The sequence below is a fragment of the Phaethon aethereus genome, assembly GCF_964289735.1.
Source record: "Phaethon aethereus genome assembly, chromosome: 1".
Lineage (NCBI taxonomy): Eukaryota > Metazoa > Chordata > Aves > Phaethontiformes > Phaethontidae > Phaethon > Phaethon aethereus.
Window position 1 is genome coordinate 216,311,839 of NC_138575.1, and position 27,887 is coordinate 216,339,725.

Sequence of the window (27,887 nt, forward strand, 5' to 3'; positions counted from 1 at the left end):
GGGATGCAGTAAGTAACCAGCGATAGAGGCTACTCTTCACGAGCATATCTTTACTCAGGACAACAATTCAGGATGTCCCAAAAACATGGGCCTGAGTGCTGCCTTGGGCAAGATTATTGTTGTCAACAAAATATCTTGTGCTGTGTATTTCAGAATCATTAGTCACAAGTGACAAAGGCTGGTGAACATGCGACATTTTGTAAATCATTAATTTCTCTCTCTTTTTTTTCCCCTTCATCTCTGCTTGCCCTTTCCTCCCTTTAGATCTAACTTCTAGCACAAGTACAACAGAAAACATGGAAGAGAATAAGAAAGAGAAGAAACCAGAAGAGCAACTGATAGAACCTGAATCAGATTTCCCAGAAGCCTTGCTAGAATTTCAGTAGGTTTAATATATTTAACTTTTCACTCATACAGAATATGTGAATGGATAAAGTAGACAACAAAGACAATTTATCCAATTCAGAGCCTAAGCTGATTGTCCGTGGCCATTGTGTACTGTACTTTTGTGTTCTTGTTTTGTGTTTTCAAGGCTATTTTGGAAACACACTTTTTAAACTATACCCATAAGAACACATTTAAGTAGGTCAGAAATATTTTTGTGCTGTTAGGTTATAACTTGAGAAAAAAATTTTTACTAAAAACAAAAAAACCCCCACGTTTTTGTCTGTTAGTAGCAAACTTTTGATCATCATACTCAGAAGTTGTAAGATCATGTTTGATTGTATTTTTTACGATTCCTTGGTGTTCACAAAGGCATGTAGTCACTAGCCAGAGCCTCAAGGTCTACAGTTTTCTCCCTTGGTGCAGCTGAGAGTGAAGCACAAAGGAAAGTGTTTTATTTCAAAAATAATGGAGGGATAACTTAAAGGTCTCTTAAAATCAAGCAGAGAAAAACAAAAGCCAAGAGGGGAATATCTGAAGTAGATACAAAATAGTTCAATTTATTTATCTCCAACCTCTTGAGTAGATGATTAAAAGGCGAAAAATTAAACTCTGTGACTTTTATCAAGCAGACAGAAATTGAAAAGGAAAAACCTCAAAGTACCCAATATTCAACAATTATCAGCATTTAGGGAGCAAGGAGTAGTGCTTTGTGTAGTAATGAAACTACAATTTGCTGAGTAAGCAAGCTGAAGAGCAACCACCTATAGTTCTAGTGACATCTATAGAGGTTTCCAGGGTTTATATGGGATTTTCCATTTCATTTTACAAAGAACAGAGTACAGGTTTCCATAGCGAAACAGACCACATTTAGCTGAATCATATCACAAATAAATACCATCCAAAAAGTCAACAAACCAACCCATCAATTTTGCTAAGAAGTAAGCAAACTGTATTACTAGGCTGAGAAACAAACCACACCACTTTCTAATAAAATTATTGTTATGCATATTCAAATATCTAAGCAAATGGCTCATTTGTCTGAAGAGTCTTCCACTGAAATGAGTGCTGTACTGACACAGCATATTCAGTTTCTACAAAAGTAGTAGGGGAAAAGGGAAGAAAAGTATTTATTGTTCTCCCTTTCTCCTCTTTCCCTCTTGCTCTCTCTTTCCCTCTCTCTTCACCTCTGCAATCTATAACTTCTCTGTACCACTTGATTGAACAAAGCAGCATAATCATACAAGAGAGTATCTGTCACATTCAGCTTTAGGATTTATCAAGTGTGTAGTATTTATTTAACTTCCATTCTTGCTTTTTTGTACATTGAAGAATGGTTGCTGTTCATAGCAAGTTTGTTCCTTTGCGTTTTCAGTACAGATTCTGTTCAGCACTGGTTAGGAACAACAATCCCGTTAATTACTTCCCCTAGTAACATCCTATAGATGGCTGACAAAACTGTCATGGTACTGGAGAGGAATGTTGCTTCTAGATGATTAAATCACATAGATGAAACCTAGTATACAGAGTTGAGCAACATAGTATCAAAGGAATCATCAGTCTAACTGTTTCATAGCTTTAATCTGACAAATACCATAGAAAAATAATCTAAAGAGTAAAGTTCAATATGTAGCAGACAAAATAGTAAATTCTAGTCTTCTAAATTTTTGCCATGAACAAAGTGATAGATATAGATTGCTGCTTCATGGAAAATCTTAAAGTAGCAGAAATTAAGATCAGCATCAGTATTCAAAATACAGAAATTATTTAGAATGGCAGGTAATTTAGGAGGTCACACTGTGTGGCCAAGCTCTCACCTCTGTGTAGTAAGTGACATATTTTTGCTGTAGCCATAACCACCATGCCCCCATGTCTCTGCTTCACTCTCTCTAACGAATATCCTCGTACTTAATGGGAAACCTGAAGAATACCTTGGAGCACACTGACACCAGAGGATGCAAATCCAGTAACCTGCAATTTGCATGACTGAGGAATGCAAACTTAGCCAGGAAAAAATAATCTTCTTTTAAAATAACTTAATACAATATGGTGGGGGGAAAAAAAACCCAAAAAAACAAAAAACACACCACCAAAACAAAACCTCAAGGAACAATCACTGTTGAAACAGTAAAAGGTACTGTGATAATTGTCATCCTTGGCTCTATTGTGCTGTATGGTGAATAAATTCCAGTAACAGAGGGAAAGATTATAAAGAATTATGCAAATAGATAGCATTTGCAATCCAATGTTTCTCATTCTAGAGTAAAGAACATCAGAAAAAATACTTATTTTACAGCTGTGGCAAAGAGGATGACAAGTAGTCTATGAAAATTGTGAAAGTGGTGAGCTAGTTCTTTGACACAAATATATAAACATACTACTCAGGCTGCAGTCCTTATTCCCTTAGTGCTTCTTAAAAGCTAACAAGACCCAAAGATTCTATGATTCTTGGTGTACAAATGCAGTTTATGAAGTTCATCAAACCACATTTTCAGAAGAATTGAATCCCATTTAATTCTCCAGTTTGGGATTCATCTGACCTATGTTCAAGTGAGTTGCCTAGGCTTCCTCTATAGTGAGTGGTGCGTAATAAATATTTCTGGAGCACAAATAATCTTGTCCTAAAAAAGACCTGTACAATAGGTCAGCTAAACCACATCCAGAAAGAATAAACCAGCTTAATCCTCTCTAGTGGTTACAAAGGAACTGTATAATCAGGGAGTCCGCTTCTCAGTAGGAGTATGAGATCCACACTAACATGAAGGCCCAGATATCCCTGCTCATTGCAGGGGGGTTGGACTAGATGACCTTAAAATGTCCCTTCCAACCCAAAGATTCTATGATTCTATGATTCTATGTATATGGGAAATAATTTCCTTATGTGTGGACAGTTGTATTTACCCAAATGAGTCAAGCAATATGATACAAAAATAAATATTTCAGTAGTATTTACATCTACTCTAGCTTAAATAACGTTCCTCTCTCCTATTTTTGTAAGAATATCTCTTTGCTCTTTCTCCACAGAATTGAGACAAAAGAAGCAGCAATTGATCAGGTTTTGTCTGATCTGAAACAAGTGGAAAAAAAGAACAGAGAATATCATAAAAGAGTAAGTGGCCACGCATCCTTCTGCCAACACATTTTATATGTGGTATTTTAACTCAGAGATTTGATTCTATTCTTTTAATCCTAATACTACATTCATTAAAACTAGTCATTCCTGTGAATTTCTTACAGTCAATGAACCTAGAGTTAGTAAGTCACTTTATGTGCTAAAAGTTAAAGTGTTGTCTGAATTAAATGTGACATAAAGCATAAATGTCCTAAATATAACCATGCAAAAAAGAGGCTGCAGCAGTAGAACACTGCAGAATAGGACAGAGCAGTAAGGTAAAGTGAGTTCAGTGAAGGTGTTTTCCAGTGCACATGAAATCATCTGTAACCACCTAAGTATTCAAATCTTACTCTGCAGTAAATACAGGACAGCGAGCCTCCTTTCAGTAGGTAACTTTACTGCAGGACATTCAGATGTGTCTTTTTAAACAATCCTGCAAATATTCCTCAAGGAATTCAAGAATACACTTTCATCACGAAGAAGAAACTGTATTAACTTCATTTTTGTCAGTAGTATTAGCAGATCTAACAAAGTATTGAGATTTGCTGACTGACTTTGAACCATTTCTGCGGTAATAGAATAGCACAGGCCTCTATGAGAGTTTACTTATTCTTGCAAACTTAGAATCATAGAATAGTTTGGGTTGGAAAGGATCTTTAAAGCTCATTTAATCCAAGCCCCCTGCGATGAGCAGGGACAATGAAAACTGGTCAAAGAAGAAGGAGTATCACACAATTGCCTAGGTGCAATTTTTGGCACTGCTTGATAAAGACTCACTTTCTTGTCAATTAAGAGTTGTGCTGGCTCTTTTCTGAACACGGTTACATGACTACTGGTTGTACCTGAGTGACACTTTAAAGAGCCATATGAATGAACTGTATATAAAGAAATGTAATGTGGCATCTGATGACTAAGAGCAGTGAACTTTGAAAGTGGATATATATACATAGTCACCTGATGAAATTAATTAAAATCTCTCAAAAATCCATAAACTGGATCATGGGATTAAACAATGTTGCAGGCTGCACTTCCTTTAGCAGCAAAGCATGGAAACAATGTTTTTCTGTCCTTCCCATGCCTGGTACTTGCCCTGCTTTTCTAAGTGTTCATCTGTTTACATTTTCTTGGTGTTCCTTTCAGTCTTGAAGCCTGGATCGTGTTTCATTTGTTGCCTTAACTATCAGTGAAAGTGGCATTTGGCCCGTCTCTCTGCAGACATCTGAAGTCTCTTACAGTTATTCCCCCAATTTGCTGCTAGTTCATGGTCTCTCAAGGACTCCTCCATGTTTTAGACTGTGCAAGGTACTTCAGGGCATGCTTGAAGTGATATTTGTTGAATTTATCCATGTTTTGGCAGTTCTTTGAGCTCCATTCTTTGTTTCCTGCTTAATGTTTCTGAGTAGTTTAGTTAATCCTTCTAGAAGTGAGGAATGCTTGAGACTCTCTCTACTGCATAGTTACTGTTACAGTGTGGCTGGTATGGTTATCTGCTCCTTTATGGTATCCTTTGGGAGCAAACATACGTGATCAATAATTTCAAATAATTTGAGAGGATCATGGCAAGGCGGTATAGTCACAGTTGTGGAATCAGTACGTATAACTAATTCCAGCTCTGACAAGACTCTCTACTGTGCTTACATGCAAGCGACCTGATTGTCTAATGACATTTCTACATGAAGGTGGTACATTGTCATGACAAATGTTGATGTGAAGTGAATAACTCCTACAAATATATTTTGCTATTGATCCACAAGGAACTTTCTTTCCAGGCAATGGAGGACTATTCATGTGCTGCACCAAGTACAGCAGTCATTTGTCTCTCATTTCCTTGTAATGGTCTTGAAGTTACAGAGAAACTTTTGAGATTTGCAAACTCTCTTGCTCCCTACTTTCTGAACACGAAAAATAGGTGGTTACCTGAGTGTTTTTGCAGTGCATGCTGGCACTAGGTCAGATTTTAGTTTTCTTCATTACTTAAGTTTGTAACTTTGAAAAATAATTTGAAAATGTTTTAATGCGTGTCTTTTCCTAGAATCAGAGAATGGATTGGTTTGGAAGGGACCTGGAAAAGTCATCTAGTCCAACCCCCCTGCAGTGAGCAGGGACATCTTCAACTAGAGCAGGTTGCTCAGAGCCCGGTCCAACCTGACCTGGGGTGGTTCCAGGGATAGGGCATCTACCACCTCCCTGGGCAACCTGGGCCAGTGGTTCACCATGCTCAGTGTCAAAAATGTCTTCCTTAGATCTAGTCTGTATCCTAGTCCACTTTTAGTTTAAAACCATTACCCCTTGTCCTATTGCTACAGGTGCTGCTAAAAAGTCTGTCCCCATCTTTCTTCTAAGCCCCCTTTAGGTCCTGGCAGGTTGCAATAAGGTCTCCCCGGAGCCTTCTCTTCTCCAGGCTGAACAACCCCAACTCTCCCAGCCTGGCCTCACAGCAGAGCTGTTCCAGCCCTCTGGTCATTTTTGTGGCCTCCTCTGGCCCCGTTCCAACAGGTCCATGTCTTTCCTGTGCCGAGGGCTCCAGAGCTGGACACAGCACTGCAGGGGGGTCTCCCTGGAGCGGAGCAGAGGGGCAGAATCCCCTCCCTCGCCCTGCTGGCCACGCTGCTTTGGGTGCAGCCCAGGACACGGTTGGCCTTCTGGGCTGTGAACGTCCATTGCAGGCTCATGTCCAGCTTTTCATCCACCAAGACCCCTAAGTCCTTCTCAGCAGCGCTGCTCTCCATCCCTTCATCCCCCAGCTTGTATAGATACTGGGCGTTGCCCTGACCCAGGGGCAGGACCCTGCACCTGGGCTTTTTGAACCTCATGAGGTTCTCATGGGCTCTTTCCTCGAGCTTGTCCAGGTCCCTCTAGATGGCATCCCATCCCTCTGGTGTGTCAACTGCAGCACTCAGCTTGGTGTCATTGTCAAACTTGCTGAGGGTGCACTCAGTCCCACTATGTAATTGATGTACTGGACCCAGTATGGACCCCTGAGGGACACCACTCGTGACTGATCTCCATGTGGACATTGAGCCATTGACCACTATTCTCTGGGTGTGACCATCCAACCAATTTTTCACTCACCCAACAGTCCACCCATCAAATCCATATCTCTCCAATTTAGAGAGAAGAATGTTGTGGGGGACCATGTTAAAGGCCTTACAGAAGTCCAGATAGATGACATCTTCTGTTGTTCTTTCATAGAATGACCTGCTGAAGGAAGAACAGGAGGCACATATCAGGCATATACTAAGACAAATGGAAGAAGTAGAGAAAGAACAAGATGAAAAGGAGGTTGTAACTAGGGATGATGTGGAAGAGTCACTGAACGCAGTATGGCAGTATGTTAAGGACAAAGAACAACTTCTGAAAGGTATGTTGTGACTTGTGGAAGTGTGGTTTGCAGTTTATATAGTTAAGATTGAGTACTTTTCTATGTATTTTAAATATAAATTCAACTTCCTTGTTGCATAAAAAGCATAAAGCTTCTCCTCCCCAAAGTTAAGCTCTCTGAACATGTTATGAGACTGTGGAGGGCGTATAAGTAGATCTGTTTGTTGAGTTAACATTCAAAACAAGTGGGTCTTTTATAGAAACAGATCCCATATATTAGACTTTGTTTTGTTCCTTCTGAGTGATGTATACTATTGTTCAAGTACAGAGGCTTCATATTTTCCATTAAGTTGAAATTCATGAAAGCCCTGTGCACTGGCTCCACCAGAAGATAAAAAAAAAAAAATGATGGCAGCAAAAATGAGTGGTTTTCATTGTTGAAAGTTCTGGCTGCCATCCCTGCAATTCTCAATGGGAGTGAAGTCACGTGTGTATGGTTACAGCATTTCAGTGAGAACTGTTGTCTCTCCTTGGCAGAATAAGATCAGGCTGTTTTCTACAATGATGGTGGCCCTTGTCGCTCTGTGAGGCCATCATGTTGTAATGTATTGTAGCGTAGAAGAATCACCCTTCATTCTCTAATCCCATTAAAAGCCACCGAGGCGAAGGGCTCCGGAGCGAAGGATTGCGCCAGGGGACCCCTCCTGAAGCGGCCAAACTGCAAAGGCGGCAGCACAGGGAGAGAGAGGGTGCCCCAGACCCACCCCGCCGGCTGGCAGAGCGGGCTCCTGACGAGCGGCAGCTCTGACTCAGCATGGGCGGGAACTAGAGCGGCGGCGGCCAAAGCCCCTCGCATGCAAGAGCAGTCGCAGGGAGCGCGAGCGACCTGGGGCACGGCGAACAGGACAGGCAAACAGGACGTGGCGCATCAGAAGGACGTAGCACATCAGTTTGCATGGCAGTTCGTGCGGGCAGGGCGTGCAAGGAAGGCGTGCGGGCAGGGCTCAGTCCCCACCCCCGGCACTAGAGGCTCTCTGACGAGTGGCCATTGTCCTCACAGAGGAGGCTCAACCATGGTCACCACTCAGCTGAAAACCATGGCCAGAAGGAGTGTGGTGACACAGACAGAGCTCCCGCTCAAGCACGCGGCTGCCCAAGTATCCGGCTGCAAAGAGTGCCTGAGCCTGTCGGTTGTACCAGAGACCAGCGGAGACACCACCTGTGTGTGGTGCGACCAGGTGAGTGACCTGCTCAGCCTGGTGGCAGAGCTGAAAGAGGAAGTGGAGAGGCTGAGGAGCTTTAGGGAGTGTGCGAGGGAGATAGATTGATGGAGCCACACCCTGGCGGCCCTGAGGCAGGGGCAGCTGGTGGAGGCTCCACAAGCAGCAGGAGATCCCCTGTCCTCTTGCTGCCGGGCAGAAGAAGGGGACCTAAGAGATGAGGGGAAATGGAAGCAGTACACTGCTTGGAGAGGCAGGCGAATCCCCTCCCGGCCTCCCTCACCATCCCAGCTGCCCTCACACAACAGGTATGGGGCTCTGGAACTTGAGGGCCAGGAACATGAGGACCCTGACACAGGTCCATCCAGGGGGTTGCCTAGGGTGAGTCAGTCAGCCCCACGCATCAAGACATCCTCTGTTAAGAAAAAAAGGAGGTTAAACTGTCGCAGGCAACTCCCTTCTGAGGGGTACAGAGGGCCCAATATGTCGACCAGACCCAAGCCACAGGGAAGACTGCTGCCTCCCCAGGGCCTGGGTGAGAGATGTCACCAGGAAACTCCCTGGTCTGGTTCGGCCCACTGATTACTACCCACTGTTGGTCCTACAGGTTGGCAACGATGAGGTTGTATTAAGAAGCCCAAAGGCAGTCAAAAAGGACTTGAGGACTGGGGCGACTGGTCAATGGAGCGGGAGCACAGGTAGTGTTTTCATCAATCCCTTCAGTGACAGGGAGGAACAGTGAAAGGAATAGGAAAGCCCACCTGATGGGGGTGGTTTTGGTGGCTCAAGCTGGTGCCGTTGCCAGAATTTTGTTTTTTTTGACCACGGGGTGGTTTAAACGGCACTGGGCCTCCTCACAGCAGATGGAGTGTAACTGTCTCCAAGGGGCAAAAGGATTCTTGCTTATGAGCTGGCAGGTCTCGTCAAAAGGGCTTTAAACTAGATTTGAAGGGGGAAGGGGATAAAACCGGGCTCACTAGAGTTGAGCCTAGGGGTGGTGTGTCGGAGTTGAAATCGATAGCCCAGCTCAAGTGTACCTACACCAATGCACGTAGCATGGGCACCAAACAGGAGGAGCTGGAAGACATTGTGCAGCGGGACGGCTATGATGTAGTTGTCATCACAGAAACATGGTGGGATGCTTCTCATGACTGGAATGCTGCAATGGATGGCTATAAGCTCTTCCGAAGGGATAGGCAAGGATAGGCAAGGAAGGGGAGGTGGTGGGGTGGCTCTGTATGTTAGAGAGTGTTTTGTTTGCATAGAAATCAATGATTGTGAAGACCAAGTAGAGTGCTTGTGGGTAAGGATGAGAGGGAAGGCCAATGAGGCAGATATCTTGCTGGGAGTCTGTTACAGACCACCCAACCAGGACGAAGAGACAGATGAGACATTCTATAAGCGACTGGCAGAAGTCTCGCATTCGCTGGCCCTTGTTCTTGTGGGGGACTTCAACCTACCGGATATCTGCTGGAAGTATAACACGGCAGAGAGGAAACAATCTGGGAGGTTCCTGGAGTGTGTGGAGGATAACTTCCTGACGCAGCTGGTGAGTGAGGCCACCAGGGGAGGTGCCTTGCTTGACCTGCTGTTTACAAACAGAGAAGGACTGGTGAGAGATGTGGTGGTCAGAGGCCATCTTGGGCTTAGCGACATGATAGAATTCTCAATTGTGAGTGAAGTAAGGAGAGGGGTCAGCAAAACTGATACCATGGACTTCCGGAGGGCAGACTTTGGCCTGTTCAGGTCACTGGTTGAGAGAGTCCCTTGGGAGACAGTCCTGAAGGACAAAGGGGTCCAGGAAGGCTGGACAGTCTTCAAGAAGGAAATCTTAAAGGCGCAGGAGCAGGTGGTCCACATGTGCCGTAAGAAGAGCTGGCGGGGAAAGTGACCAGCCTGGCTGAACAGGGAGATTTTGCTGGGACTCAGGAGAAAAAGGAGAGTTTATCACCTCTGGAAGAAAGGGAGGGCAACTCACAAAGAGTACAGGGATCTCGTTAGGTCGAGCAAGGACAAAATTAGAAAGGCAAAAGCCCAGCTAGAGCTCAGTCTGGCCACAGTCGTAAAGGATAATAAAAAATGCTTCTACAAATATATTAACAACAAAAAGAGAGGCAAGGAGAATCTCCATCCCTTACTGGATATGGCGGGGAACATTGTCTCCAAGGACGAGGACAAGTTTGAGATACTTAATGCCTTCTTCGCCTCAGTCTTTAATAGCCAGTCCAGGTATCCGCAGGGTATTCAACCCCCTGTGCTGGAAGATGGGGATGGAGAGCACAATAACCCACCCATAATCCAGGAGGAAGCAGTTAAGGACCTGTTAAACCACCTGGACACCCACAAGCCTATGGGACCTGATGGAATCCACTCGAGAGTACTGAGAGAGCTGGTGGAGGAGCTCGCCAAGCCACTCTCCATCATTTATCAGCAGTCCTGGTTAACAGGAGAGGTCCCAGAAGACTGGAGGCTTGCCAATGTGACGCCCGTCTACAAGAAAGGCCGGAAGGAGGATCCTGGGAACTACAGGCCTGTCAGCTTGACCTCCATACCAGGGAAGATCATGGAGCGGTTCATCTTGAGAGTGCTCACAGGGCATGTGCAGGACAACCGAGGGATCAGGCCCAGCCAGCATGGGTTCATGAAAGGCAGGTCCTGCTTGACCAACCTGATCTCCTTCTATGACCAGGTGACCTGCCTAGTGGATGAGGGAAAGATTGTGGACGTTGTCTACCTGGACTTTAGTAAAGCCTTTGACAGCGTCTCCCACAGCATTCTCCTGGAGAAACTGGCGGCTCGTGGCTTGGACAGGTTTACTCTTTGCTGTGTGAGGAACTGGCTGGATGGCCGAGCCCAGAGAGTTGTGGTGAATGGCGTTAAATCCGGCTGGTGGCTGGTCACAAGCAGTGTTCCCCAGGGCTCGGTTCTGGGGCCGGTCTTGTTCAATATCTTTATTGATGATCTGGATGAGGGGATCGAGTGCTCCCTCAGTAAGTTTGCAGATGACACCAAGTTGGGTGGGAGTGTTGATGTGCTGGAGGGTAGGAGGGCTCTGCGGAGGGATCTGGACAGGCTGGATCGGTGGGCCAAGGTCAATTGTATGAGGTTTAATAAGGCTAAGTGCCAGGTCCTGCATTTGGGTCACAATGACCCCATGCAATGCTATGGGCTTGGGGAGGAGTGGCTGGAGAGCTGCTCAGCAGAAAGGGACGTGGGGGTGCTGGTTGACAGCCGGCTGAATATGAGCCAGCAGTGTGCCCAGGTGGCCAAGGCGGCCAACAGCGTCTCGGCACTGGTGAGGCTGCACCTTGAATCTTGTGTTCAGTTTTGGGCCCCTCACTACAAGAAGGACACTGAGGTGCTGGAGCGTGTCCAGAGAAGGGCAATGAAGCTGGTGAGGGGTCTGGAGCACAAGTCTTATGAGGAGCGGCTGAGGGAACTGGGGTTGTTCAATCTGGAGAAGAGGAGGCTGAGGAGAGACTTCATCGCTCTCTACAACTACCTGAAAGGGGTTTATGGTGAGGTGGGTGTTGGTCTCTTCTCCCAAGTAACAAGCAATAGGATGAGAGGAAATGGCCTCAAGTTGCGCCAGGGGAGGTTTAGATTGGATATTAGGAAAAACTTTTTCACTGAGAGGGTGGTCAGGCATTGGAATAGGCTGCCCAGGGAGGTGGTGGAGTCACCATCTCTGGAAGTGTTCAAAAAACGTGTGGATGTAGTGCTTCAGGACATAGTTTAGGGGACACAGTGGCGCTGGATTAGTGATTGGAGTTGATGATCTTGAAGGTCCTTTCCTACCTTAGTGATTCTGTGTGATTCTGTGTGAAAAGTGCCTTTAATAAAGAATTTCATGAAGTCGTAAGAATTATGAAGGATCAGTTCAAGGAATTGTTAATGAACTTGCCTTCTGATGTTCTTACTTTAATAGATTTGCAGTCTCAGATTGAAGAAACTGACCAAAGACTTTCAGTAAAGCAAGGTGAGATGGATTATTGGTTGGAGTATAAAAATGTAGGATGTAAAACACAGGCCAACAAGATTATGAATCTGGAAAAAGACATCAAGGAAGTCGAAGATGACCTTCAGAGGGCTACAGGTCAGTTTACAGCTAGTATAATGTAAGTCTTGGAAGCGCTTTCTGTACTACTTCTGGGAAGTGAATAAAATATAAATTTAGATTGATGTCAAGTTATCGTAACTTATATCAACTTTTGCAAGGCAGTGCACCTAACCTAGACTGCATAATCCTATAAAATCATAGAATTATAGAACAAAAATCCTAAAAATTGGAAGAACTCTCCCTCTATCTCCATGAAAGTCCCCTCAGTAAAGAATTTTATGAAGTTGTAGAAATGATGAACACTTAAAGACACTGATACTGTTGTCTTCTGGTGATTTTCTTGTAAAATACAGGCAACCCATATTTCAAAAATGGTACTGTGAAGGACAGTGGTTTTCTAAAAGTAAGTCTACATGTATTTAGGTTGCCTACACACAGGTGTCCCTTAACAGTCATACTTGAAAAATTTGACTCCGCTCTTACTGCTTCTCACCATGCTAGAAGCATTTCACATGTTGAAAACTCTGTTGACAAGAAAGTCAAAGTCTTTTGACAGTCTTTTGAACCGATCACACTGGTTTAAATGCAGAACTAGAGGGAGCTGTTTAGCTAGTGGTCTGAACTTTGCCTCTCAGTTGCATAGTCTTGTGTTTGAGGCCCTTCAAATTTGCCAGTACAGCCATATAAAAATACTGGGAACTGTTTCAGTACTGACACAACAGTGGAATTAATTTGAGAGCTTATGTATTCTGGTGCTGAGTGCTTTACAAAGATTTCTTTACTACTGCATTATTTTTAAAACATTTAAATATTTTGCTGTTATATAACCCATGCTTCTAATGGGAGAAGGATGTCCTGGTTTTCTTCCTTTATGTCCCTCTCAGTATGCATGACCACAGCCAAGCAGCTGGTAGTAACAGGCAGTGACACTGCTCTAAGGGTCTCTGTATATTCTGTGCCAACCATTACCAGGCATCAACTACTGTGGGTAAGAGCCAGATAGCTATCTTTTTGTCTCTTGGAACACGTTTTATCGTGATGAAGATATGCACTGTGTTTTCTATAGTGCCAGATAGCTTGTCAGATATCCATCTCTGTATTCGGAAGAAGTTGATATTTTTCATTATGCATTTTCCATGTTCTTAGTCAATTTAAAACTTTGCTGAAATATGTAATGAAAAAGAGAATGGGCTTTTATATAGAATGCCACAATGAGCCAGTAGGAACATTCAGTCCGACATCCTGCATGTCACAGGGTACAGAGTCAAAAATTTGTGGTTGAATGGAAGTGTATTTAGAGAAAGACTGTTCCAGAGGTACATATAGCAGTTGCCTAATTAACATACTGCAAAATTATGCTGCCAGTACTGGATGTTAGCATACTATTTTACTCAACTTCCTAAAATCAAACTTACAAAGTGGCTGGGGAATAGAGTCTTCTAGCCTACAAAAAAAAAAAAAAAAATCTAACAAGCTTCCAGTGTAATGCTGCAGGAAATTGGGCTTGTTCATTCCTCCAATGTGTGACAGGCTTAGGAATCAGCAGAAGTTAAGAGGTTTCTGTCTCTGTAGGTATCACTAAAGGTCTTGACGCCGGTGTACTTCATGTGGTCTGGAGATGACATGTGAAACAAAATTGCTGGAGGGGAGAGGAAGCAAAAGAGAGCCATATACTAACATGAGGTCTGGGGAAAACAGTGTTGCAGTGAGAGCTAGGGAAAATAGCCTCATTACAAACAGTATGTCGGAACAGTTCCTCCTTTTCTTCATTCTCCCAGTACAACTCGGGTTGTTTAGCTGTCTGAAAGAATTAAAAGTTGATTTAATTATAGAGTGTAAGTACTTCCATTTCATTCTGCCAAGCCTAGATGGTGGATTGATTAAGGCAGGCCAGCTTCCACAGTGTTAAATTGAGAACTCCTGCACAGCTAATGCACCTTCCATATATGACTGCCTTTGACTCCACAGTGGGTCCATGAGGTCCATGACCAGACAATCATTTACAGCCAGATCAGCAACAGACTGTGTGCAACAGAAGCTGAATTTCAGTAGGCTGAATTTCAAGCCTCTGGAACAAGTATGAAGTGCCTTCCTTCAAAGAAAATTACTACAGTCTCATTCATTCCTCCAAAAGGCAGCAGTGGGCTATTTAGAACAGCACAAAAACAGCTGAAGGGAAGGATGAAATAATTAAATAGCAAGTGACTAGAACTTGAAGCCAAACAAATTGTTAGGTATACAACACGCTTTCTAAATAACGACAACACGTAACGATGAAAACAAATCATTGAGGAAATTGCCATATTCACCATTTTGTCCTGTTGTCTAATTAGAACCCCCTGGAAGGCTTGGATAAGTCAGAAAATGTTTTGGGCTCTGTATAATAACTGACTGAAAAAGGTGCCATTTGCATAAGATGTGCATGAGCATCTAAGCATGTGATGCTGGCTGATAAGGTCCAGTTTAGGAACAACATGCCAGTTATCTATTTGTTGTCAGAAGAAATTGATGTCACATAATGATTTCTGATCTTTTTTGTTTTGAAGAATATTATAGAAATGCTTTGAAAGCAGTGAAAGAAGAAAATGACAGCTTGGTTGAGAGGCACATGAAGTTAAGTAAGGAACAGGCACCTGAGGTATTCCTTCTGCCTTTTTTAAAAGTGCTAACTACATCATAGTTAGGATTCATGTACCTCTACGTTAATAACTATTTTAACTCTAATTAAGCCTTGGAACTTTTCTAGTAAATTGAGAGTAAAATAAACTGCAAATTTTCTTACTAAATATGGCATTGGATATTGTTATACCCGTGTACTTTTTTTTTAACATCAAGCTAACAGTGAGTAGATGTGAGGGTGTTTTACAAACAAGGCATGGGAAACTGCAGCAACATGCACTGTTATATCTTGTTCAAGAACATGTCACTTTTGCTGTGACCTTAATTTTGACATTTGCATAGATTTCAAAAAACAATTAACAGCACAGTAAGAGATTGTCTCCATGGAAATAGACATCAATATGGAAAAAATAAGGCAAAAAATGTTGGTTTGTACTTGTAAAGCACAAACTTTTGAAAATGCCAAAATAGTGCAGTTCACAGGAAAATTTAGGCTTATTGACATACAGATTTTTTGTCATCTCTGCAGCTTGGATTTGCAAATATGATTTACAAAGTATTTATGGTGACGACTTCTTATACTCACAAAACGCAAAGCATGCTTCAGTCCAAAACACTGGTTGGGTCTATTAAGTATTTAAATTCCCTGACTTCAGCGCTGGAATTTTCAGTCATGTGAGAACATAATACAAAGGACTGTATTTATGGTCACCTACAAGGGCATCTTCCCTCCCAGTTGTTCCTTTCCTCTTACTGATATCAATAATTAAATTGTAGCCTTGGTTCATTAGCATAGACATCTAAATGGTTTGAGTCACTTGTCAGGACCTGATCAGTACTGCCTCATTTGCGATTTTGCTTGGATTTTTTAACAACTAAAGGTTTGATTTCCTGAAAACAGGAAGATTTGAGCAGTAGTGGGAACATAGCAAAACTTGTTAGGCAAGAAGAAAATGTCCTAGTTTAATATGGGAAATTATATCGGTAAATTGCTTGACATATGAACTGCGTTTGACAGGATGATGGAGAAGAAACAGCTGGTCTTGTGGACTAAATCCCCTTGTAATCCCTCAGGGGATGCTACAGTCTGTTGTGTGGGTGTTTCTTAATTATTTCATGCTAAACAGCAGAAGGTTCTTCTTTATAACGTGCAGCACTGTCAAAGTCCTGCTTTCAGATGAGATTATTTTAACTTGTGTTTTCTCAGAATGCTGTAAGATACTTAGACAAAAACAGTTGCAGAGAAATTGAAGAGAATGAATGGCTAAAAGAAGAGGTAAGAGAATCACCTGCGTACAGTTTATGATGGCAGCTCAGGTTTGAAATACAGTGGCCTACAGTCCTAATTCTTCCCCCAGTGATGGGCCTCTGAAGACCTTCCTAGGAAAAGGAGGGTGGTTGTCCTGTAGTTAATCAGTAATCCTGAGTAGCAAATGGTGTATGTGGTGAAGAAAGGTAAAAGGTGAATATCTGCTTTCACAAATGAAGGACCCATTTTCCTACCCAAGCAGTTTTATGAAGGACTACAATGCTCCATACAATTAAGTATTTATTTCTGTGGAGACTGGAATACTAAATAGTGTAAAGGCTCAACCATGTAAGTATCTGAAGAGTGTAGTTTTGAGTTGCATTGAAGTTCTAGTTCTGCCAAATTGAAAGAAAATGGATATGGATGTTGGAAACATTTTTGGAGAAAAGGCTTGAGACAGCTTTAAATGGGAGATAATAAAGAAACCCTGGAAATTAGTAAACTGAAGAGAGGAAAATCAAAATTGTATATAGTTGTAACCGATACTTGATAGCTTTTATACTGTCCTTTAATGGCAATTTAGAGCTATATATTAGATAGCTGTGACTTTTCTTGTCAAAAAAAAAACCCTTTTTTTGGTGAGCCAAATTTAGGAAACTGATTTTTCCACGGTGAACATTTGATTGTGTTTATTCCAGTCAATACAGATTCTTCGTTGCAATCAAATCTAAGCAGGAGATTGGAGTGAGGAAATACCCTTCCCCACCTTTACAAGCTCACAGTTTAAACTGAGCAAAACTTTCTGGGAAATTAATAGATGAACTTCTTATTTTTCGGTGCCACACCAACAAACCTGGCAGAGGTTTCTCCATTTTACTTACTAGTTTAACATACTTGCCAGTATGCAGGGATACAGCTTTTCTTCTTCCCCTTAATGAACTCTGAGCCTACATTTTTAGCTTTCCAGGGAGGGTGTCCAAACCACAGGTTCTGAGGCAATGAGATAGGGCTCAACAGGGGGCAATTAAGGTTTTAACCTGTATAAACAAACAGGAGCTCGTATCTATATATCCTATCACTGAATAAGCAGGAATTCCCTTCCCATCTCTCTGCCTCACTGAACACTTAACGAATTTTACACACATTAGGCAGTGTCAACAAGGGAGATCCACTTTGCAGTACTCTTACATCCTGACAGGCCCTTGCCTCAGAGTTGCGGGATTTGGGTTTCTTTCCTCTCAAATAGAAGTTTCCTATGTTATGAATTAGTTTCCTATGTTACTAGTTTCCTGTGTTCTGAATTAGTGCTTTGAATTATTGTGGAAAACATAACTATTATCACTAACTTCTCCAGTCCTCTGAATTGACCCATTCATTTTCTCTGCTTTTCTTACACAGATGAAATATTTTATTTCAGGCTAATGTTTATATGTAGCTGACAAACTCTTCCAGTATTTTCTTTTGGGCAGATAAACCAAAAATTTCAGGTTTGTCCCAGTTCAAAATTTATCGTTTTCTTCAGTTTGGCTCCTGAACTGAAAAATTACTTACCAAAACAGCCCTAAACTAGTTACCTCCAAATTTGGACAGATTTGGAGACTTCAGTCACATTTTTCCATGATTAGTGTGTCACACCAAGATGGTGTAAAGCTGCATCACCTCATCATGCCAAGCCACATCCTGTTACTGGTTAAGGGCCTGTCATTTTCACCTTTTTTAATCCCTGGGAGACATGAGAACTAGTTTTTAACTGCAAATTCAGATTATTATAGCTGGGTTAATTTGGCTTTGGTGAGAACAGCTGCATACAGATCACTAGGTATTGTTTTTAAACATGTGCGTGTGGCTAAGATTTCTGGGAAGGTATCTGTCCCATTGTACATTCCACTTATCATGGAATCAGAGAACCATAGAATGGTTTGGGTTGGAAGGGACCTTTAAAGGCCATCTAGTCCAACCCCCCTGCCATGAGCAGGGACATCTTCTACTAGAGCAGATTGCTCAGAGCCCCATCCAACCTGACCTGGATTCATTCCAGGGATGCAGCATCTACCACCTCCCTGGGCAACCTGTGACAGTGGTTCACAATGCTCATTGTCAAAAATGTCTTCCTTAGATCTAGTCTGAATCTGCCCTCTTTTAGTTTAAAACCATTATCCCATATCCTATCGCAACAGGCCCTGCTAAAAGGTCTGTCCCCATCTTTCTTCTAAGCCCCCTTTAGGTCCTGGAAGGCTGCAATAAGGTGTCTGTGGACCCTTCAGTGCTGCCTGGATGCAGCACTGCAGGGGGATCTCAGCAGAGTGGAGCAGAGGGGCAGAATCCCCTCCCTCGACTTGCTGGCCATGCTGCTTTGGGTGCAGCCTAGGAGATGGTTGGCCTTCTGGGCTGTGAGCACACATTGCCGGCTCATGTCCAGTTTTTCATCCACCAAGACCCCCAAGTCCTTCTCAGCAGGGCTGCTCTCCATCCCTTCATCCCCCAGCTTGTACTGATACCAGGGGTTGCCCCAACCCAGGTGCAAGACCCTGCCCTTGGCCTTGCTGAACCTCATGAGGTTCTCACGGGCCCATTCCTCCAGCTTGTCCAGGTCCCTCTGGATGGTATCCTGTCCCTCAGGTGTGTCAACTGCACAACTCAGCTTGGTGTCATCTGTGAACTTGCTGAGGGTGCATTTGATCCCACTGTCTATGTCATTGATGAAGATACTAAAGAGTACTGGTCTGAAGATGGACCTGTGAGGGACAGCACTTGTTCGCTTCCCAGCGAAGGGCTAAGAACTTGCTTGTTTTTCAGGAAAAGTGAGAGGAATTGAGTAACCAGTATCCTTTTGTTAATATAACTTCATGGCAATATGGGGCAATTACCAGTCCAAAAAAAAGTACAACCTGCGGTTTAGCCAATGTCATGGCTAACTTGGACAGAAAGTTTCAATAATTCTGGGTAAGAAAGGTTTTGTGTATAGACAGGAATTAGAAAAGCAACACTTACTGAGGAAGAGCTTGAATTTAAGTCTAAAAAGATGGTTTTTCTCTCTCAACACTCTGATGTGAAACCAAAAAAGAAAAACCCAGAGCTTCTCTCTCCTGGACCTCTTTGGCTACATGAAAAGGTTCTGCTATCAGGGTTGCATAGCCCAAATGTGTGGCTGTGATTGACAGAGTTGTGCCAGTAAAGGGTTCTAAAAGAGGTGTAGAAAGAACCAGAGAAGCCTGCCTTTTGCCTGAAAATATGTCACTATGTTTCTCCTCCAAATGTGCAGTCTTGCTGGTACAGCTGCATTCTTTCTAGGTATGTGATATTAAGATAGTTACTATGAAAGCTTTCCAAAATAGCTATAGCCTTTCTGAGATGATCCTTTTTTTGTATGGGTTTTTTTTGTTTGTTTGTTTTAACTGTCGAAAGGTTAAGATGTACCAAAAGGAAGTAAGTGATTTGAAAGCCTCTATTCAGCTCCTGGAAGAAGAAAATATCAGTTTAGTGGCAAAACTGATTGATGGCCGACTTCAGAATCTGAGAGTACCCAGGTAAAATGATGCCTTTACAGAGTCAAAAGTGATTTAATTTTTTTAAAAAAGATAATGCCTTCTCCTGCCTCTAAAGCTATTTGGGCTCTCCCACAACAAAGCCAAGGTAGTTTCCTAGCTGAGGGGAGGCAGGATTTGACTATGTGTGGGATTTGTGTCTCTGAAGGATGACAATGACATTGTAACCTTCTAAATACCAAAATTCAGGGAAGAAACTGGGTTTTTTTATTAAGACCTAGCGACACTCACTTTCTTTTAGTGGGGATACCATTGGGGATTGGAAATAGTTTCTTTCTGTTGTAATTGTCTCAGACCCAGCTTCTCAGACCAAGCGCTGAGTAATAGATTTTTCCTCTACTGTTGGCAAAACGTTAAAGGATGTGGAGATTAATATGCAAATATATGGGATTTTGCAATATCAAGTGAAACAGATGACCCAGTACTGAGTAAGGAAGAGGCCTTGGAATACATCTGTCTGTAGAGGTGTCTGTAGTATTAGTTTATTTTATATTGAAGTTATTTAACTTGTTCCCTAGAGAAAGATTAATTTAGCTGTAAAATGTCAACACTAATCGTATCAAAAGCACAATGTAACAATGGGAATGATCCATCTTCATTTTCCAGTCTCAGCTCAGTGATTCCAGCCATATTGCATAATAAAGTTCCAAGTCTTAAGAAGTGGCCATTTTTCACTCCTCTCCAAATTTTGGACTGCTTTTAAGTGAGAGCTGCCAGCTGTGGTTTGAATCTTGGACTGACTGGAGACTTATAACATTTGTTTTCTTTTAGTCTCATGGACATAGTTGAACTTAGGCACTAAGAATAAAAAAGAGCAGCTTCTTAGCCACTAAGCTACCTGGCTGCCTCTGTTGCATTTTTAAAACATTGCGCTATTCTGCATTTGTGGTTAAGCAGCAAATAGCTTTCAGAAAGGGTGATCTTCCTCCACCCCAAAAGATTGCGCAGGAAAATTTAGAAAGAAAATTCATACCTCTGAGTTTCACTCTTTTTTTTATTTTTTATTTGATAGACATTTGTTTCTTACCCAGGCAGCTGGCTTGCAGGATGGATTTCCTAAGGATGAAATGAAAGAAGTAGAGTATAGAGAATATGCAGGTAATGCACATGCCAGCAGCTTATAAGAACTGATAAGTCACTGAAAGTTTAAATATTTTTTTATTTCTTAAGTTTTTTTATCAAACTGCTGGTTTTACATGATGAACACTTAATTTTACACTTAACTGCAACCACCACAGCAATGATAGACTGTAGTTTGCGTTAAGAAGACAAAACCACAATCTATTTTTAAAATAAAAATAATAATAAAATAATAATAAACAAAATAAAACTTTAAAATAAAGTTTTAAAACTGAAATCGGTGTTTAGATTGTTGAATGTAATTACTCATATAGAGCTATCCTGGAATGTGGTTAATAGGATCAGCCATCTTTTATGAAGATATGATTCATATCTTAATCAGTTCTTTACTGATTCGTATCACCATAACTTCACTATATCTTGTCCCTGAGAGGACACTTTTGAACTCTACACTGGCTTTCACTTGAAGTCTACATGCACTTTACTGTCATCCAGCTCATAAAGATACACTGGAGTTAAATTATAAATAGATCCCTAGCAAGAGCAGATGAAGCTGCATGGAGATCAGCCTGAGCTGAAAATCTGGATAAGCAGTACTGAATTTTGGGCTGAACCTCCATCTGTTCTGGTGGGTGTGCCCAGGAAAAGGATATACCATTAGGCAAGAAGGACTGAGTGGGCTTACCCATCCAGGATGGTTTGTATGGATTCCTTAGTATCACGTTTTATTTACTCACTTCGTGTGAGTAGAAGAAAGAGGGCAAATAAAGGACAAAAATAAATCAAAGAAGTAAGTTCCATACAGTTATGAACACATAAACAAGTCTGTTGAAGTTTTGATCAGTTCCAGCCATAGGTGGGCTTTTCTGGAACCATCAGGTGTGTATATATATGTACATATAGAGATATATACACTGATATAGAAAAGGTTTTTACTTCGTTTTGCTGCCTTTCCTGTTTTTTTAACTATTAATAGCTATATAAGATTGAAGTTGAACTGATAAAAGCTAATTTTTCCTGTGCCCCATCCCACAAACCCATTACTTCTAACTTCCAATCAGTTTCAGTCCCTGATCCTGATGAGAAATTTGGAACAGAAATAAAATCAGTAAAATCAGTGAGCAAAATTAACAGTTGGCTTGGATTGCCAATTAAAAACCTTACCAAGCTGTTTATTACATCACACTGGCCAAACCATGTTAAAGATTGCAGGCAATGCTCATACTGAATACTAATTCTGATCTTTATACTGATCTTTATAAAGCTTAACAATTACATACACATCATTGTTCATCTCTTTAAAAAGCAAAAGCAGATGGAGATGAAAGCCTCAGAAGTGCCACAGTCCCCTGTCAGAAAAATAAGGCCTTTGCAAAGATTCAGTCTAAAACAGAGAATGAGAAGCCTCAAGACAGTGATGAGGAGCTGCGGGAAAAGTCTTTCACTCCAACTCTTGATAGCTTGTTGTATGAAGATGAAAAAGATTTCCAGGTATGAGTTAATCAAGTCTTTCACTAACAAAAACATATTTCAGTGTGGAGCATGAGCTACTGCCAGAAGCATTCTACTCCCAGGGGTGTTAAGGCAGAAAAAATTCCAATGTCTTTTACCTAGTGTATAATTCAGATGCTTAATCATAGGCATCTGGTGCTAGTTGAGATGGTGAGGACACTCCCTATCCTTCAGATGCTGGGCCAAAAGAGCATAGGGTCTGTCATACAGGTCAGCCTCACGTGGATGTTTTGGATGCCTTATGGCATTTCTGATAGCACGAGATGCATTGTTTTGGCAATTGAATGGTGTCCCAGGAATCAGCATATGTGAGTGTCAAATTCCCCCTAGAAAGAATTCTGAATGTCACCAAGTAACAGTTTTCTATGGTATTACACAGATTCTTGTTTGCTTGGGTGCTGGTCCTTTTAGAACTTATGTTGCATAGTAGCATTAAAGGATCAACAAGTCACTTAATCCTTCAACGGAAAGCTAGGATGAATGTGTTCCTGGGTGCAAAATACAGGTTTGAGAAATAAAAAGGTAGAGGTTATATGTAAATAGGCAGAGTTTGTGTGGTTCTTGAAAGAGGTGGTGGCACCTGCTTCAGGAGATCCTCGATCCTAGACTGCAAAAAGATTTTTCCTGGGTGCCTTTGATAGTACAGTCTTGAGTTACAAAAACTTGAATACATTTCTAAATAAACTAATTTCTCTCAGAAAATCTATTACTCTACATCATCGATTTCTACTGCAAATTAAAGAAGATGATATAGACGTGGTACAGACTGCAGGGCTTGCTGTGTAAAGATACTTCTCCAGAATGTTTCTTTACTCTTGAGTACTGTATTGAAACTTAATGATCAGTTAAAAACAACAACAACAACAAAAACAACAACAAAACCCCCAAACCAAACAACAACTCTTTTTCTAGAAATTTGGCATTAGTTTGATTAATACCCTGCAACTTGTGCTCAGAGAATTATCCTGTAGCCTTGATCAGAGAGTAACGTAAGGAGTGGCTCTGTCCTGAAGAGTCATTACAGAGAAAAGCTGAACATTTGACAAAAAAAATCTGTCCAGGTGTTTGTTTCCTTGTGGTTGTTGCCTTGGGAGAGGAATACTAGCTTTAGTTCTTTCTTCCTGCTGCTAGCACTGCAGAGCCCACTCTACTGAGGGACATAGGTGCTGCTGACATTCCTGTACTTCATACCAACAAAGGTATAATTGCAAACAGTGGAGTTGCATTGGCAACTATTATGAAAGCATTTATTAAATAGAGGTGATATAAGAGCTCGTGCTGTTGGATTCCTTCTTCCCTCTCCCTGGCCTTGGCTGTATGGTCCTGCTCCTGCCCTTAGGGAACCCGTAGTACACATCAACCTTTTCTGTAGCTGATTCACTCACTAACCCAGCAGAAAAGTTTGCCTTTTTTTCTCCTCCTGAATTAGTTTTCTGATGGATTAGCCAACCAAATTGACTCAGAGGTTTGGAGAAGACCAGAGCCAGCACAGGCGTGGTGGAAGCACATGGCTGGACTTGGACCTCTCTCTTTTGGCAGTAGTGAGCTGTTGGATTAGTTTAATTCTTCTCACAGAACTGAACTTGGGAGCGGAATTTGGTTTGCAGAGAAAGTGTTATTGGTGAAAAAAACACAGGAAAAGAAGAGGGCAGCAGGGTTGCAGCCTCCTAAGATGAGCTGGCTTGTAAACCAAGCCCATTAACACTGACATTACCAAACATTGCAACACCAGGGCAGCATCTTTACAGTTGCTTTTAGAAGGAAAGTTGCTGGGCTGTTTTTCTTTAAGAATGGCTGCTTTTTGATGTAATTGCAAAAGAATAAATTCTTTCTTCTTAAGGAATACTTAAAACTGGGTCCTCTGGAGACAAGGCTAATGTGTGTTGTTGGAAAAGCCATGCCTATTCATAAAGAACCAGAAGAAATGCCAACCAGGAGCCACAAAGAAGATGGCATTATTGGTAAATCAGATGGGCGCATCACAGCTCAGATGATCAAGGCCTTATCTAAAGAAAAGTTTGGCAAAAAATAGGCAAGCTGTGCTGTTAACATAGAAATGTAACTTTCTCACTTCATTAAACGTTTCCTGTGTTCTTCAAGGAGTGTGTGGCACTGGGCTTTGTGGAAACTATCTTTGAGTGCCTGAATCATGATTTACACGTATAAATTTAACGAGAGTCTGTGTGCAGATGGCCAATTGAAAGGTCGCTTTTCTTACCTCTGTGAGAACTCTTGTGCATTTTTTGGGCTTCTCCATCCAAGTAGCTGCACATGTATCCAATAAAGGATCCAAGTTAATATTTAGGTTTTGTGGTCCCCACTTGCAGTCTGTCAAATGTGGAATTCCCTCTTGATCAGACACTGAATGGGTAGATGCAGGCTGCCATAAAATGTAGACCTGTTACAAAATACTTAATACTTCGTTAAAGCAGAATATAATTTATCCAAGCATAACTCAACTATTGCTAGAAATTGAATGTTTGAATGCATTTTGTCTCCATAAAACCCCTACTTAAATATATTGAAATAACCAAAAATTAATTTTAAAAAAACACCAAAAAGAGCATAAAAATCATCAAAGTCTTATTTATTTTTTTTAATTGGCCAAGTATGTTGTGAAACCCTGTATCTTTGGTTTGTGGCTAGTCTCTGTGAACGTATATCTTAGTCCATTGATTCAGTGGGGGTTCTCCCACTCTCATTGCACATCCTGGACACCCTATCAGGAGTACACAATGCCGTTACTTCCCCACAAGCACAAGTAGGCTCCTGACCTATGCATTACCTTGTTAGAAACTTGTGAAAGCATTGAATAATCTGATTTAAACCTTTGATGGGTTAATCAGCTGTTTGGAATAAAACTTGTTAAAAAACTTAAACATTTTAAACAACCCGTATCCATGCCATGTTTCATCTTGTATGTCAGTGCAAACATTGTTCATTTTTCAAGCGAGCTCAGATATTCCTGCCCAGCAGGTTTCTCCTTGAGTTGCAGTGAGTCGGACTGTTCTCTGGGCTCCACTGACTGCAGCTCCTCAGAAACTGGGCTCACAAGCAGACTTGTAAAGCAGGAGCCTTTATCTCAGACTGAATCTCACTTGCGTTGCCGTGTCGTAAACAGTTAAATGAGTTTGGACGTGTCCCTGCTGTAACCCAATTGAGTTACCACAAAGACTGAGGTGACACCTAGCGCTCGAGTGTCGAGAGAATGGGGATCTGTACTTGCGAGGTGGTAAAGTTCTCAGCACAACAGAAGCCTCCTCGGCTACACTGGCTTTCTTTGAGTGAAATGCAAGCCCATGAAATGGCTTACTTGAAAGAGAAATTAGTTCTGCTCAGTAACTAGTTTAGCTTTTTGTTTAGCCGCAGAATCAGAATATGGCTTATGCTGAACAGCTTTTCAGTTAAAGAAAGGCCTCCTCTTCCTCCCATCGCTCCCCAGAGGGCATTTACATTTCCTAGTGAGCCCATCTCTAGACTTCACTTTGCTTATGGCCATAATGCACACCACCATGTGTAGGACATATGGCAGGACAACATAAACTTGTACCTTGGAAAAAAGAACTTTTGCCTCTTCAAGGCACTGTTTAGCCTTTTACCATAAATGCCTGTGTGGGTGAGAGGGAGTTAAAAAGAAATCTGAAACATGCTAATTGGGGTACAAGCCACGGGCAGCCTGCACAAGCCAGAAGCAACAGCCTGTAGCAAAACATACTTAGTGAAGTGTCCCAAATCCCTTTGATTTCTGTAAGATTAGCATTAAGGCCAGTGTGAGGCTTTTATATGGAGAAAGCTAGGTCTTCAGCAAATGAGGCATCTGGATTTGATAAATTTGTTACTGGCAAAATCTTTCAGAAATGAGCAACATGTTGTAAAACAGAGGGCTGATCAGTCCACTTTCTGGCAGCACGGCCAATGCTTCCAACTCCTGCTTAAGCAGTGGGAGTCAGGGTTTGCTACTCCAGCTAGGACAAAACTTGCAGGAGTCACCCTTAGATTCCCACCATTATGAAATACCTTTTCTTCACTGTGTTTCTGTTGCACAAGACAACTATAGGACACGAGTTGGGCTACAGGATGCAGGAAGGTGTCCATGTGTCCCCACAATTACAATCAAAGCAAAACCTTGGTTGAGCTGGAGTCATGTATTTAACTGGCACACAACTCTATGAAACTTGCAGTTTCAACAGGAAAAAAACCTGTGTTCCCTGGAAATTCAAAGTTAAAGAAATATGAGCATCACTCAAGTTGCATGTAAGCATGTGGTAATAAAAGCTGTTTTAACAGAACTGAAGTCCATGAGCTGTAACCGAGAAACATCAATCCATCAAATGCCTAAAAAGCACCATGGGGTGGGGTGTACTGCTTAGCCTGTGTCCACTCAAGTGGTGAAAGGAGCTGCTTACCTCAGCACACTGATGGTTTGAACCCTCTCTGAGCAATTTCCCTGTAGAGTCAAGCAACTGGATTATATTGCTTATTATAAATGTTTGGCTGTGCAAGCATGATCTCTCCCCAGCCTGAGCTGTGGGGAATGTAGGTTACTTGACTTTCGGTCTGGTTTTTGAGAGGTTTGCAGCCTCTGCAAAGGTTGCAGAGACTAGGTTATGTAACAAGGAGATCTTTCCACAGGTTCAGACCTGCATGTTTTGGGAAACGAGGGCGGGAGACTCGTTCTGCAGCATTTGTGCTTGTTTGGCTGCTTTCTGAGAGAGAAGTTATTAAACGCTCTGCTTCTGTAGGCTAAAGGGAGTTTGCCAGAATAAGGTCAAGGCAGAAGGTAATGGACTGAAAAGTTACGCTGTAGTGACAAGCAAGGAACAGAGCATCTAATGGCATTAGTGTCTTAAGCCACTGATGTATTGCAGCTGGATGTTCCTCTGAAAAGGACTTTCCCTTGGATTTTGAGTCCACAGTAGAAGTGAGGCCGTTTCTCTGTAATACCACCCTTCAGAGCTCATGTTCTGCAGGCTACCACAAACACTATGTTGTTTTAGGACATGACATGGTAATGAGATGCCAGCAACTGTTCCCATATGTGACCCACAGAACATCTCCACTGAGCCGCGGAAAACTGGGATTTGACATGGTGCTGGATCTTTTCATCACTTTTAGTGATTGAAGTGCAGCAAGAGGCTAAAATTGTATAAAGTAACGCTCTTCTAGAAAAACAATACTTGTGCAATTACTGTAGCTGGCATGGGGAAGTTCAGCAGTTACCACTGTGAACAAAGCAGAGATTGATGCTATAAAAATAAACCTGAGCTCTTAGCTCTCCACGTGTACCACAGCTGCTGGATCTCCAGAGCAATCTGCTTGCAGCCAACAATTTTTCAGTAGCGTTATCAGCTCACACAACAGAGCCTTTAAGGAAACTGGCTGTTTGTTTCAAAGCTTTTTTGATCTTTGCCTCAGGAAATTTCATCAGCAGAGAAGCAAGGAAAAAAAGAGAAATGTGTTTTACTCAACTCATTTTGTTATCTTGGGCAAGTCACTTCCCACAAATGAAATGGAGATAGTATTTACTCAGCCTTCAGCTACAAAAGGGTGCCAAGCGGGTGGCAGCAACCTTGCACCTTCCGGGGAACCCCCTCAGGGTTCTTTCCTCCTCGCTCATTCTCCTGATGCAGCCAGGACATAGCATACTGCTCAGCCAAGTCCCTTCACTTGTCAGCTTGAAGGTGGAAAATGTTGGTAACTCACTTTTTTTTTGTTGGGCAAAAGATGGCAAGACTGATTCTGCCCTGGACCCTGCAAGTGTACGGGAGCTGCAAAGTTCAAG

General features: G+C 42.1%; 1 protein-coding gene across 1 annotated transcript; it reads left to right on the forward strand.

Moving 5' to 3' along the window:
• Positions 1–296: 296 nt before the first annotated feature.
• CCDC83 (coiled-coil domain containing 83) lies at positions 297–24,137 on the forward strand (the record flags this gene model as incomplete). Its single annotated transcript, XM_082014967.1, has 10 exons — positions 297–382; positions 3,409–3,493; positions 6,692–6,860; positions 11,969–12,136; positions 14,647–14,738; positions 15,927–15,995; positions 19,374–19,495; positions 20,526–20,611; positions 21,900–22,084; positions 23,946–24,137. 10 exons carry the CDS (start codon positions 297–299, stop codon positions 24,135–24,137), a joined length of 1,254 nt encoding a protein of 417 aa, XP_081871093.1.
• Positions 24,138–27,887: the final 3,750 nt, after the last annotated feature.